This window comes from Anguilla anguilla, chromosome 5 (genome assembly GCF_013347855.1).
Source record: "Anguilla anguilla isolate fAngAng1 chromosome 5, fAngAng1.pri, whole genome shotgun sequence".
NCBI classification, from domain to species: Eukaryota; Metazoa; Chordata; class Actinopteri; order Anguilliformes; family Anguillidae; genus Anguilla; species Anguilla anguilla.
In genome coordinates, this window is record NC_049205.1 from 64967411 (window position 1) to 64982272 (window position 14862).

A 14862-nucleotide genomic window follows, 5' to 3' on the forward strand; every position below is an offset into this window, starting at 1 on the left:
CTTAGGGAGACAGGTTAGTAAGGGTGTTTTACGGAGACAGGTTAGTAAGGATGTTTTAGGAAGACAGGTAGGATGATGGTGTTTAGGGAGACAGGTAGGATGATGGTGTTTTAGGGAGACAGGTTAGTAAAGGTGTTTTAGGGAGACAGGTTAGTAAAGGTGTTTTAGGGAGACAGGTTAGTGAGGGTGTTTTAGGGAGACAGGTAGGATGATGGTGTTTTAGGGAGACAGGTTAGTAAGGGTGTTTTAGGGAGACAGGTTAATAGGGGCGTTTCAGGGAGACAGGTTAGTAAGGGTGTTTTAGGGAGACAGGTTAATAAGGGTGTTTTAGGGAGACAGGTTTAGTAAGGGTGTTTTAGGGAGACAGGTTAGTAAAGCTGTTTTAGGGAGACAGGTTAGTAAGGGTGTTTTAGGGAGACAGGTTAGTAAGGGTGTTTTAGGGAGCTAGGTTAATAAGGGTGTTTTAGGGAAACAGGTTAGTAAGGGTGTTTTAGGGAGACAGGTTAATAAGGGTGTTTTAGGGAGACAGGTTAGTAAGGGTGTTTTAGGGCGACAGGTAGGATGATGGTGTTTTAGGGAGACCGGTTAGTAAGGGTGTTTTAGGGAGACTGGTTAGTAAGGGTGTTTTAGGGAGACAGGTTAGTAAGGGTGTTTTAGAGACAGGTTAGTAAGGGTGTTTTAGAGATACAGGTTAGTAAAGATTATTGAAAGGGTAACGGTGAAAGCCGAAGGCAAGCACAACATGGCGAAGCAGCAGTGAGGTCAAAGAACCCGGTGAATTTTTTTTTACAGTGCCAGTTCCCAAATAAGTGCAAAATATATACAGTGAACAAAAATACTAGAAAATTAAAACTGTACCTAACAAAAAGAAAAATGAAGAAATTTAGTACCTTACTAAATTTGGCTATACCTTGTGGCCCACAGGCTGCTATGCATGTTGCGTTAGGACTTCTTTCTTCTTCTTCTTCTTCTTCTTCTTTTTTTTCCCGACAGACTAGGCACTGTTTAGTGCATTGCTGCCTCCCACTGGTATAGAAATGTCATTGCTGCTTATGCAATCCAAGGCCTGTAGTTTTAAGGAAGTGTATTACTTCCCTAGCTCTCTCTTTTTGAACGACCTCGTCGCCCAGCAATGATCTAAGGGAAAATTTTTTAATTCCCAGTTTGCTTAACTCTATAAATAAAACCCTCCTTTCCCCAGCATAGATCAGACAATGCATCAAGACATGTTGTACAGACTCCAGGACTCCACAGTTCTCACAATTGCCATCTCTGTGTTTCCCCACTAGCACCATCCCACTTGCTAAACCGCAATGCCCCAGCCTTAGCCTTGTCAATTTGATTTCATCTTTTCGAGGCATATTCACTCTATTACCAGGTTTAACAGATGGTTTGACGTTGTATAGCTTTCTCCCTCTGCTGTCTGCATCGCACTCTTGCTGCCATTGACGATTCAGTCTCTCACTGATGATGCTGCGGCACTCCATCCTGCCAAATGGCACCTGCACATCTACACTATCCCTACATAAACTTGCCTTAGCTACCCTGTCTGCCACCTCATTGCCCTCAACCCCAACATGCGCTGGCATCCATAAAAACTCCACACTACATCCCTGCCTCTCCAGTTTAAAAACCATCATTCAAATCTCCCCAACTATGTCTATTCTAGCCCTTCCCCCCTCACCTCCCCCCAATGCCGTCAAGGCAGATAATGAATCAGTGCACAAGACAGCATTACCCAAACCCCCTTCTTCCACCCACCACAATGCCCACAATAAAGCAACCAGCTCAGCGGAGAATATTGATATCCCATCAGGCAACCTTCTACTCTGACAGACTTGTACATGGGGTACGTATAAGCCAACTCCCACTCTTCTGCTTTCAGGATCTCTTGTGCCATCAGTATAAATATTTATATAATTACCCCACCTATTCCTAAGGTGATCCTCCACATACGCTGTAACATTTCCTATTTCACCTTTCTGTATTAACTCATTTATTACTAAGTCCACATCAACCTCTGTCCACATCCATTGAGGGATAGGTGGCCAGCATACAGAGGGCCCCCCTTTATTCCATTAAATCCCAGTTCCTCTGAGTATTTCCTTACGGAATATATATAGCTGCCCCTATTAATCCTCCTGCCACCCTTTTCAAACTCCCAGCACTCCGTTAACAGAGAAGTTGATGGAAAAGCTGTTCCAAACCCTTTTAGCTTAATCCAATAGTTTAGCGCTAATTTTTCACGTTGCAGCCTCAGTGGAGCCTCCCCCGTTTCCACCAGCAGCGCCGGGGTCAGGAATGCCCCAGTGCACCTCAGAGCCCTGGCCTGAACAACATCCAACTTAGCCAGTGTAGACTTGGCCGCTGAACCATATGCCAAGCACCCATAGTCAAAGATTGCTCTTATCATAGCCTTATAAATCATCAGCATTAAATTTCTATCTGCCCCCCCAGGAACAGCCAGTCAAGCACCTCATAATATTTACAACCTTCTCACACTTACCATTTTTTCCACATGTGCTCTATATGTCAATTTTTAATCCAGCCACACACCTAATAACCTTCACTATCTATTTCCTTCTTTCTGCCAAAGATCATATATTTTGTCTTTGATACTGACAACCTAAAACCCCACTTATCAGCCCAAGCCTGCTCCTTATCTAAGGCTCCCTGCATCTGCCTCATCAAATATTCAACATTGCGGCCTCTCTTCCATATTGCTCCGTCATCTGCAAAGAGAGAGCTTCCAAAGCCATCTCCCACTTCATCAAACATCATTCACCATTATATTCAACAGGACAGGACTGATAACACTACCCTGCGGGGTCCCATTATCTACACTTACAGTGTCAGAAAGACTCCCCCCCCCCCCCCCACCTTTACCTGAATAGTATGGGATCTCTAAAAATCTTTTATCCAATTCAACATCCTGCCCCGAATCCCTGCATCATATAACTTAATTACCAACCCCTCTTTCCACAACGTATCGTAAGCCCTCTCTATATCTAGGAAGACACCAATCACTGCCTCCTTATTCACTAGAGCTCTCTTAATGTCTCTAACATCAGGATTGCATCCATTGTTGCTCGACCTAGTCTAAACCCGCTTTGAAATGGAGAAAAATACCCTCTCTGCTCTAGTCTATGCACAAGCCGATCAGTAGCCATTCTTTCCATTATCTTAGAAATAACTGCTGTAAGGGCAATAGGCCTGTATGATCCAGGACTGTCGACTTCCTTCCCAGGTTTCAAAATCGGAACAACCACTGCGTGCTTCCACTCAGCCGGAATAAGCCCCTCCTCCCACACTATATTAATCAAACGTAACATCTCCCCCAAAGCAAAGTCATCCATGTGCTTAAACAACTCATATCCCAGACCATCTCTTCCAGGGGTGGTATTATGCCCTTGCCTTACTGCACGCTTCAGCTCTTGCATAGAAAAGAATAAATTAATCGCATCCCTATTATTTTTTATTTAACCTTTTTTTGCTCAGGGTAGGTTCACTGAGCATGGATGCTCTTTTGCAGGAATGCCCACACTCATACACATTCACACCTGGGAGCTGCGCAGTACAACCACAATCCTCTGTTGTTGGCCACTGAGCAGCTCCACTGAAGGAAGAGAACATTTTTTTTAGCCAATTAAATCAGGGGATGATTAGGTGGCAAGTTTTTGTGTGAGCCAGATCTGGTATTTTAGCCAGGACACCAGGGAACCCCCTACCCTTTGCAAATAGTATCATGGGATCTTTAATGACCACAGTGAGTCAGGACCTCGGTTTAACGTCTCATCCAAAAGATGGCATCTCCTACAGCACAGTGTCCCCTTCACTGCACTGGGGCATTGGGGTTTATTCGACCAGAGGGAAAATTGCCCCCTGCTGGCCCACCAACACCACTTCCAGCAGCAACTCAGTATTCCCTGGTGGTCTCCCATCCAAGTACTAACCAAGCCCACACCTGTTTAGCTTCAGCCAGTTGGCAGGAGCAGAGTGTGTGGTGGTATGGCTGCTGTGAACATGATCAATATTCGTTTGAAGTTTATGTCCTTCCTGCTCAAGCATTTTTTCCCTCCTCAGCTATCCCTCTCTGCCCACATTACCAGTACTATGTACTCTCTGGAAAAACCTGCCTAATAGATCTGCCTTCTCCCTTTGCTTACACCTTCTTTATTTCCTTCTACCATAACAGGAATAGGCAGACCCCTGTTAAGCCCAGCCATTCGATGAATCATACCCCAAACTTGCTTAATAGTGGTTTCTGTACCTATAGTGCCACAAAACCTGTGCCAGCTCTCTTTCTTAGCCCCTTTTATAACCCTCCTAGCCTCTGCTCACAGCCTCTTATATTCAATAGCATGGCTCTCAACTGGACTCTTTCTAAGCTGCCTATACGCTCTGTTACGAGCCTGCACTGCCTCATCACAAGCCTTATTCCACCACGGCACTATTTTCCTCTCTTTCCTGTTCCCCTTGACGTGAATTGATTTTTCAGCCGCTCTTTTCACTACAGAACAGAAGGACTTACTCCATTCTTCTACACTACCCTCACTCATACCATCTCCCAAATCTGCCGATAGTTGTTCTCTAAATTTACCCCCGTTCGCTTTTTGAAAGTTAAATCCTCTCACAGTGCTTTCCTTCTCCACCTGCAAAATTCTACCAAACCGACTTAAAATGAGAAAATGATCACTCCCCATGGTGTAACGCTCCAAAAGATCCCAATCCCTACACCTAACTAACTTAGCCGATGCAAAAGTTAAATCTATACATGACAGACTCCCATTACCAACCTGAAATCTTGTCGGCCTTCCGTCATTCAACAACACAAGCGAGTATTTATCCAAAAGATCTTCTGTTAACACACCATTCCTATCTTTATTTTTGCTGCCCCATGAAGGACTGTGTGCATTAAAATCTCCTGCCCACACCACTGGGGGCTGCACTTGACCCATTATTCCATCTAACTTCTCCATACTTAACTGGAGACAAGGGTTATACGGATTTATCACTGAGAATCTTCCTGATTAGCTCCATACTTCTACCACCACACACTCACGCCCTTCAACAATAAAAGCCAGGAAGTTAAACCTACTTACCACCACTGACTCCTCTGTTACACAGGTTACCTGAGAGGGGCCCTCCCTCTCCTTCTCACCTCATCTGCCTCACCCCATTTTGCAGCCTTTTTAACAGCCTCAGCATAAGACACCCCTTTATTTATCTCCCTATACTGCTGCACCCTCATTTCCTGCTTGTATTGCTCACACTCACGACTTCCAGCAATATGCCCTCCACCACAACTGCCACACTTAATCTCCTTTTCCTTACAATGAAAAATCTCATGCTCACCCCCACATTTACCACTCCTTCTAGTTCCACGGCAAGCAGCTGCAATATGGCCATACTTCTGGCACTTAAAACACCTCAAGGGTGGCCTCCTATGTGGATGAACTTTAAAGGACAAACATCCTAGGAACACTCGCTCTGGAAGAGCCTCTTCCTGAAAAGTTAACACTGCAACAGTTGACTCACGTTTAGTTCCATCCCGGAAAACTCTTATTCAGAATGCCTCAGCAACCTTCGCACCATCAATGCCCCTGACCAGTTCCTCCATAGATGGTAAATGGTAAATGGTAAATGGACTGCATTTATATAGCGCTTTTATCCAAAGCGCTTTACAATTGATGCCTGTCATTCGCCAGAGCAGTTAGGGGTTAGGTGTCTTGCTCAAGGACACTTCGACACGCCCAGGGCGGGGTTTGAACCGGCAACCCTCCGACTGCCAAAAAATCGGTCTTACCTCCTGAGCTATGTCGCCCCCATAGTATATGATAGATATTTCAAGCAAGACCCCATAGATCACTCCTTTCATACCAGCCCTACTCCCTGGGACAAATCCTTCCACTCGCCTCTTCCCTTTCGCATCCAGAGAAACAGCTTTGGTCAACTGAGCAGCAGACTTACAGTAAACAAGCATCTTTCCATCTGCCAGAATCCTTGCATTTACAATTTCAGCCAGCTCTTCCTTCAATGCAATAGCGAGCAGACTGCCCTACCTTCAGTTTAAAGATCACTTTAAACTCTTCTGACTGGCTGCTGTCCATTCTCATTATCTTTACCTGCTCTCCCCCTCTGTCTGACTCCTGAGATGAATTACGAGTAGTTTTAGTTTTCCTTTTCCTGTTTTTCCCCTTACTACTTTCCCAACTCCCCCCACCTTCATCATCAGATTGCATAGTACCAGAAACAGCAGCTCGTCACGGAATCAGTCTGTTACAGTGATTTATGGTAACAGGTTGCTAAAGATGTTTTAGGGAGACAGGTTAATAAAGGTGTTTTAGGGAGACAGGTTAATAAAGGTGTTTTAGGGAGACAGGATAATAAAGGTGTTTTAGGGAGACAGGTTAATAAAGGTGTTTTAGGGAGACAGGATAATGATGGTGTTTTAGGGAGACAGGATAATAAAGGTGTTTTAGGGAGACAGGATAATAAAGGTGTTTTAGGGGGTTTATTAGTCTTTTAGCTTCACTAATTTCTGTCTTTTTGATTATAGGGGGGTTTATTATAGGGGTTTTTTTCATTTTATCTTTGTTGAAAGTGTTTAATGTGTATCTCCATCTTTTTTGGTTCAAGCTAATTTCCCATGCTTTGTTGATTGCCTTTTCTGCCTGTTAAAGAAAAAAGTACATTAGTTGTGATTTCTTTCTTTTCCTTTCAAGGTTTCATAAGAAGACGCCGAGGTAAGTGTTCTTTTAGTTTGTACATTTGTACAAAAATGAATCCTGCTTGAACAGGACAAAAGAAAAATGTACACTGCAAAAATGCATTTTCATGTTTCTCGAATGATAAAAAGATCATGCACTTTCTGTACTGTCAGTATGCAACCTGAACATTGGACCTAGGGGAGGACTTTTTAAAATATTTGAATAGCTTGACATGGAATGTGTGAAACACGCCCAACGCAAAGAACAAACAATCAACGGCGGTAGCTGATCACACTAAATGTGCAATTTACCAATATGTAACTGCCTGCAGAACAGCAGGCCCAGATGCTCCTGGTCTGGAGAGACAAACTCCAAATATATGATTATGTTGGGATGGCAGTTACAGCTTGGTGGGGCTGCATGCCCCATACCTGAACAGCGCTGTGAGTTTGGCACTTTTCAGGGTTCCCTACCACAGTACCACATAAAATAACCAAAAAGCCCCAATAATCATGATAATCAAATAATCATAAAAATAAATAACCACAACAACCACCACAGACTTTGTCATTTCTGTAGATTCTGACACCATTTCAACAGACAGAATTCACAAACAACTTCACATGTCTGCACAATAAAGCCCCAAACTTTAGATTTTGCATTTTTTTCCTTCTTTTTTTTCCTGCCTGATTACATCATCTCAAATTCTCCAAGCCCAGAAAGAATGTTTCCCCTTTGGACATTTAGGTACATCAGCTAATAAAAACATTTGATACACACACACAAAATGGACATACGTACAAGTGCGCACATTTAACAGTGAAATCTTGCAGCCCTGATGTCTACTTCCCTCATAGCTCACTGGGTAGTGCATTTGCCTTTGTGTCTTTTTGGACGAGTGATAGATCGAGTTCATAGATCGAGTGATAGATCGAGTTCATATCCTCCCTTGGACTGAAGCAAACCTCTAACTCTCATTACACTAGCTTGCTGGATAACTAAAAATAAAACATTTTAACTATTGCGTTTACATCTGTAAAATTTTTGTGGGAAAGTCATTTAAATTTCTGAAATCCAATTAAAATATACCCACAATTCAGGCAGTTCTGCTTTCTGCATTGTCACCGAGTTTAACGTTAGCTACCTGGCAGACAAGACGACAGACCGAGTGTATAACACTAGTACAGATACAGGTGACTCCGAACTTAAGCTCCAACCAATGGGTTGCCAAAGATGTTTTAGGGAGACAGATTAATAAAGGTGTTTTAGGGAGACAGGTTAATAAAGATGTTTTAGGGAGACAGGTTAATAAAAGTGTTTTAGGGAGACAGGTTAATAAAGGTGTTTTAGGGAGACAGGTTAATAAAGGTGTTTTAGGGAGACAGGATAATGATGGTGTTTTAGGGAGACAGGATAATAAAGGTGTTTTAGGGAGACAGGTTAATAAAGGTGTTTTAGGGAGACAGGTTAATAAAGGTGTTTTAGGGAGACAGGTTAATAAAGGTGTTTTAGGGAGACAGGATAATAAAGGTGTTTTAGGGAGACAGGTTAATAAAGGTGTTTTAGGGAGACAGGATAATAAAGATGTTTTAGGGAGACAGGATAATAAAGGTGTTTTAGGGAGACATGATAATGAAGGTGTTTTAGGGGGTTTATTAGTCTTTTAGCTTCACTAATTTCTGTCTTTTTGATGGTAGGTTGAGTTTTTTTCATTTTATCTTTGTTGAAAGGAAACCACTTCAGACTTTCATTCAGTTTGATCTCAAAATAAATGGATCAATAGCAGAAGGAATCTTATGATTCAAGGCACAATTCTTATATTTGAAATCCAGTATTGAGATTGAAACCATTTACCTGTAGGGAAGTGTTAAATTATGTATCAAATTTCAACAAACCCAACTGATCATTGATCAGTTTGTTTCCATTGTTGTCCTTTGTGATCCTCACTTTAGCCTGTGTTTAATGTGTATCTCCAATTTTTTGGTTCAAGCTAATTTCCTATGTTTTGTTCATTGCCTTTTTTTCCTGTTCAAGACAAAAGTAAATTAGTTGTGATTTCCTTTTTTTTCAAGCTGTCAGAACATTAATCCAAGGTAAGTGTTCTTTTAGTTTGTACATTTGTACAATAACTAATCCTGCTTGAACAGAACAAAAGAAACACGTACACTGCAAAAATACATTTTCATGTTTCTCGAATGATAAAAAGATCATGCACTTTCTGTACTGTCAGTATGCAACCTGAACATTGTACCAAAGGGACGACCTTTTAAGATATTTGAATAGCTTGGCATGGAATGTGTGAAACACGCACCACACAAAGAACAAACAATCAACGGAGGCAGCTGATCACACTAAATGTGCAATTTACCAACATGTAACTGCCTTCAGGACAGCAGGCCCAGATGCTCCTGGGCTGTAGAGACAAACTCCAAAGATATGATTATGTTGGGATGGCAGTTACAGCTTGGTGGGGCTGCATGCCCCATACCTGAACAGCGCTGAGAGTTTGGCACTTTTCAGGGTTCCCTACCACAGTACCACATAAAATAACCAAAAAGCCCCAGTAATCATCATAATCAAATAATCATAAAAATAAATAACCACAACAACCACCACAAACTGTCATTTCTGTAGATTCTGACACCATTTCAACAGACAGAATTCACAAACAGCTTCACATCTGCACAATAAAGCCCCAAACCTTAGACTCAGCATTTTTTTCCATCTTCTTTTTTTTTCCTGCCTGATTACATCATCTCCAATTCTCCAAGCCCAGATAGAATGTGTTTCCCCATTGGACATTTAGGTACATCAGCTAATAAAAACATTTGATACACACACACAAAATGTACAGACATGCTAGTGCACACATTTAAAAGAGTAAAATCTTGCAGCCCTGATGTGTACTTCCCTTGTAGCTCACTGGGTAGCGCATTTGCCTTTGTGTCTTTTTGGACGAGTGATAGACCCGGGTTCAAATTCTCCCTTGGACTGAAGCAAACCTCTAACTCATTACACTAGCTTGCTGGCTAACTAAAAATAAAACATTTTAACTATTGCTTTTGCATCTGTAAAATCTTTGTCGGAAAGTCATTTAAATTTCTTAAATCCAATGAAAATATAGCCACACTTCAGGCAGTTCTGCATTTTGCATTTTCACCGAGTTTAACGTTAGCTACCTGGCTAAGAAGACGACAGACCGAGTGTATAACGCTAGTACAGATACGGGTGCCTCCGAACTTAAGCTCCAACCAGTGGGTTGCTAAAGATGTTTTAGGGAGACAGGTTAATAAAGGTGTTTTAGGGAGACAGGTTAATGAAGGTGTTGTAGGGAGACAGGTTAATAAAGGTGTTTTAGGGAGACAGGTTAATAAAGGTGTTTTAGGGAGACAGGTTAATAAAGGTGTTTTAGAGAGACAGGTTAATAAAGGTGTTTTAGGGAGACAGGTTAATAAAGGTGTCATAAGGGGTTATTAGTCTTTTAGCTTCAGAATTTCTGTCTTTTTGATTGTAGGATGAGTTTTTTTAATTTTATCTTTGTTGAAAGGAAACTGCTTCAGACTTTCATTCAGTTTGATCTCAAAATAAATGGATCCATAGCAGAGGGAATCTTGTGATTCAAGGCACAGTTGTTATATTTGAAATCCAGTATCGAGATTGAAACAGTTTACCTGTAGGGAAGTGTTAAATTGATGCATCAAATTTCAACATACCTAACTGATCATTGATCAGTTTGTTTCCATTATAGTCCTTTGTGATCCTCACTTTAGTCTGTATTTAATGTGTATCTGCATCTTTTTAGTTAAAAAGCTTCTCGACAATGTGGATCTACACGCTTATGGTAAGTGTTCTTTTAGTTTATACATTTGTAGAAAAACTAATCCTGCTTGATCAGAACAAAATAAAAACGTACACTGTAAAAATACATTTTCATGTTTCTCGATTGATAAAAAAAATCATTCACTTTCTGTACTGTCAGTCTGCTTTTGCATCTGTAAAATTTTTGTGGGATTGTCATTTAAATTTCTGAAATCCAATGAAAATATACCCACACTTCGGGCAGTTCTGCATTTTGCATTTTCACTGAGTTTAACGTTAGCTACCTGGCTTAGAAGACGACAGACCGAGTGTATAACGCTAGTACAGATACAGGTGCCTCCGAAATTAAGCTCCAACCAATGGGTTGCTAAAGATGTTTTAGGGAGACAGGTTAATAAAGGTGTTTTAGGGAGACAGGTTAATAAAGGTGTTTTAGGGAGACAGGTTAATAAAGGTGTTTTAGAGAGACAGGTTAATAAAGGTGTTTTAGAGAGACAGGTTAATAAAGGTGTTTTAGGGAGACAGGTTAATAAAGGTGTTTTAGAGAGACAGGTTAATAAAGGTGTTTTAGAGAGACAGGTTAATAAAGGTGTTTTAGGGAGACAGGTTAATAAAGGTGTTTTAGGGAGACAGGTTAATAAAGGTGTTTTAGGCAGACAGATTAATAAAGGTGTTTTAGGGAGACTGGTTAATAAAGGTGTTTTAAGGAGACAGGTTAATAAAGGTGTTTTAGGGAGACAGGATAATGAAGGTGGTTTAGGGAGACATCTTTAAGCTAATTTCCTATGTTTTGTTCATTGCCTTTTCTGCCTGTTCAAGAAAATAGTACATTAGTTGTGATTTCTTTTTTTTTTCTCAAGGTGAAACAGTTCCCCCAGATGGTAAGTGTTCTTTCAGTTTGTACATTTGTACAAAATCTAATCCTGCTTGAGCAGCACAACAGAATAACATACACTGTAAAAATTCATTTTCATGTTTCTCGAATGATAGAAAGATCATGCACTTTCTGCACTGTCAGTCTGCTTTTGCATTTGTAAAATTTTTGTTGGAATGTTATTTAAATTTCTGAAATCCAATGGAAAATATACCCACACTTCGGGCAGTTCTGCATTTTGCATTTTCACCGAGTTTAACGTTAGCCACCTGGCTAAGAAGACGACAGACCGAGTGTATAACGCTAGTACAGATACAGGTGCCTCCGAACTTAAGCTCCAACCAATGGGTTGCTAAAGATGTTTTAGGGAGACAGGTTAATAAAGGTGTTTTAGGGAGACAGGTTAATAAAGGTGTCATAAGGGGGTTATTCGTCTTTTAGCTTCACTAATTTCTGTCTTTATGATTGTAGGATGAGTTTTTTTCATTTTATCTTTGTTGAAAGGAAACCACTTCAGACTTTTATTCAGTTTGATCTCAAAATAAATGGATCCACAGCAGAAAGAATCTTGTGATTCAAGGCACAGTTATATTTGAAATCCAGTATTGAGATTGAAACCATTTTCCTGTAGGGAAGTGTTAAATTGATGCATCAAATTTCAACAAACCCAACTGATCATTGATCAGTTTGTTTCAAATGTAGTCCTTTGTGATCCTCACTTTAGCCTGTGTTTAATGTGTATTTCCATCTTTTTGGTTAAAGCTAATTTCCTATGTTTTGTTCATTGCCTTTTTTTCCTGTTCAAGACAAAAGTAAATTAGTTGTGATTTCTTTTTTTTTTCAAGCTGTCAGACCATTCATCCTAGGTAAGTGTTCTTTTAGTTTGTACATTTGTACAATAACTAATCCTGCTTGAACAGAACAAAAGAAAAATGTACACTGCAAAAATACATTTTCATGTTTCTCGAATTATAAAGAGATCATGCACTTTCTGTACTGTCAGTCTGCAACCTGAACATTGTACCTAGGGGAGGACTTTTTAAATTATTTGAGTAGCTTGACATGGAATGTGTGAAACACGCACCACACAAAGAACAAACTATCAACGGCGGCATATGATTGCACTAAATGTGCAATTTACCGACATGTAACTGCCTGCAGGACAGCAGACCGAGATACTCCTGGTCTGCAGAGACAAACTCCAAAGATATGATTATGTTGGGATGGCAGTTACAACTTGGTGGGGCTGCATGCCCCATACCTGAACAGCGCTGAGAGTTTGGCACTTTTCAGGGTTCCCTACCACAGTAGCACATAAAATAACCAAAAAGCCCCAATAATCATCATAATCAAATAATCATGAAAATATATAACCACAACAACCACCACAGGCTCTGTCATTTCTGTAGATCCTGAAAACCATTTCAACAGACAGAATTCACAAACAACTTCACATCTGCACAATAAAGCCCCAAACTTTATATTCAGCATTTTTTTCCATCTTCTTTTTTTTCCTGCCTGATTACATCATCTCCAATTCTCCAAGCCCAGATAGAATGTGTTTCCCCATTGGACATTTAGGTACATCAGCTAATAAAAACATTTGATACACGCACACAAAATGGACAGACATGCTAGTGCACACATTTAAAACAGTAAAATCTTGCAGCCCTGATGTGTACTTCCCTTGTAGCTCACTGGGTAGCGCATTTGCCTTTGTGTCTTTTTGGATGAGTGATAGACCCGGGTTCAAATCCTCCCTTGGACTGAAGCAAACCTCTAACTCATTACACTAGCTTGCTGGCTAACTAAAAATAAAACATTTTAACTATTGCTTTTGTATCTGTAAAATCTTTGTCGGAAAGTCATTTAAATTTCTTAAATCCAATGAAAACATACCCACACTTCAGGCAGTTCTGCATTTTGCATTTTCACAGAGTTTAACGTTAGCTACCTGGCTAAGAAGACGACAGACCGAGTGTATAACGCTAGTACAGATACGGGTGCCTCCGAAATTAAGCTCCAACCAATGGGTTGCTAAAGATGTTTTAGGGAGACAGGTTAATAAAGGTGTTTTAGGGAGACAGGTTAATGAAGGTGTTTTAGGGAGACAGGTTAATGAAGGTGTTTTAGGGAGACAGGTTAATAAAGGTGTTTTAGGGAGACAGGTTAATAAAGGTGTCATAAGGGGTTATTAGTCTTTTAGCTTCAGAATTTCTGTCTTTTTGATTGTAGGATGAGTTTTTATAATTTTATCTTTGTTGAAAGGAAACTGCTTCAGACTTTCATTCAGTTTGATCTCAAAATAAATGGATCCATAGCAGAGGGAATCTTGTGATTCAAAGCACAGTTGTTATATTTGAAATCCAGTATCGAGATTGAAACAGTTTACCTGTAGGGAAGTGTTAAATTGATGCATCAAATTTCAACATACCTAACTGATCATTGATCAGTTTGTTTCCATTATAGTCCTTTGTGATCCTCACTTTAGTCTGTATTTAATGTGTATCTGCATCTTTTTAGTTAAAAAGTTTCTCTACTATGTGGATCAACACGCTTATGGTAAGTGTTCTTTTAGTTTATACATTTGTAGAAAAACTAATCCTGCTTGATCAGAACAAAATAAAAACGTACACTGTAAAAATACATTTTCATGTTTCTCGATTGATAAAAAAAATCATTCACTTTCTGTACTGTCAGTCTGCTTTTGCATCTGTAAAATTTTTGTGGGATTGTCATTTAAATTTCTGATATCCAATGAAAATATACCCACACTTTGGGCAGTTCTGCATTTTGCATTTTCACCGAGTTTAACGTTAGCTACCTGGCTAAGAAGACGACAGACCGAGTGTATAACGCTAGTACAGATACGGGTGCCTCCGAAATTAAGCTCCAACCAATGGGTTGCTAAAGATGTTTTAGAGAGACAGGTTAATAAAGGTGTTTTAGGGAGACAGGTTAATAAAGGTGTTTTAGGGAGACAGGATAATGAAGGTGTTTTAGGGAGACAGGTTAATAAAGGTGTTTTAGGGAGACAGGTTAATAAAGGTGTTTTAGGGAGACAGGTTAATAAAGGTGTCATAAGGGGGTTATTCGTCTTTTAGCTTCACTAATTTCTGTCTTTATGATTGTAGGATGAGTTTTTTTCATTTTATCTTTGTTGAAAGGAAACCACTTCAGACTTTCATTCAGTTAATCTCAAAATAAATGGATCCACAGCAGAAAGAATCTTGTGATTCAAGGCACAGTTATATTTGAAATCCAGTATTGAGATTGAAACCATTTTCCTGTAGGGAAGTGTTAAATTGATGCATCAAATTTCAACAAACCCAACTGATCATTGATCACTTTGTTTCCATTGTAGTCCTTTGTGATCCTCACTTTAGCCTGTGTTTAATGTGTATTTCCATCTTTTTGGTTAAAGCTAATTTCCTATGTTTTGTTCATTGCCTTTTTTTC

General features: G+C 40.1%; 1 protein-coding gene across 1 annotated transcript in view; it reads left to right on the forward strand.

Annotated features, from left to right (window-relative positions):
* The window catches only part of LOC118227654 (T-lymphocyte surface antigen Ly-9-like), a 237213-nt gene that overhangs the window by 177996 nt on the left and 44355 nt on the right, over window positions 1-14862 (forward strand). Inside the window, exons 10-12 of the mRNA XM_035418386.1 lie at window positions 6726-6746; window positions 8783-8803; window positions 10513-10551. Coding sequence (XP_035274277.1) covers window positions 6726-6746; window positions 8783-8803; window positions 10513-10551 — 81 coding nt within the window. The remainder of the gene's footprint in view (window positions 1-6725; window positions 6747-8782; window positions 8804-10512; window positions 10552-14862) is intronic.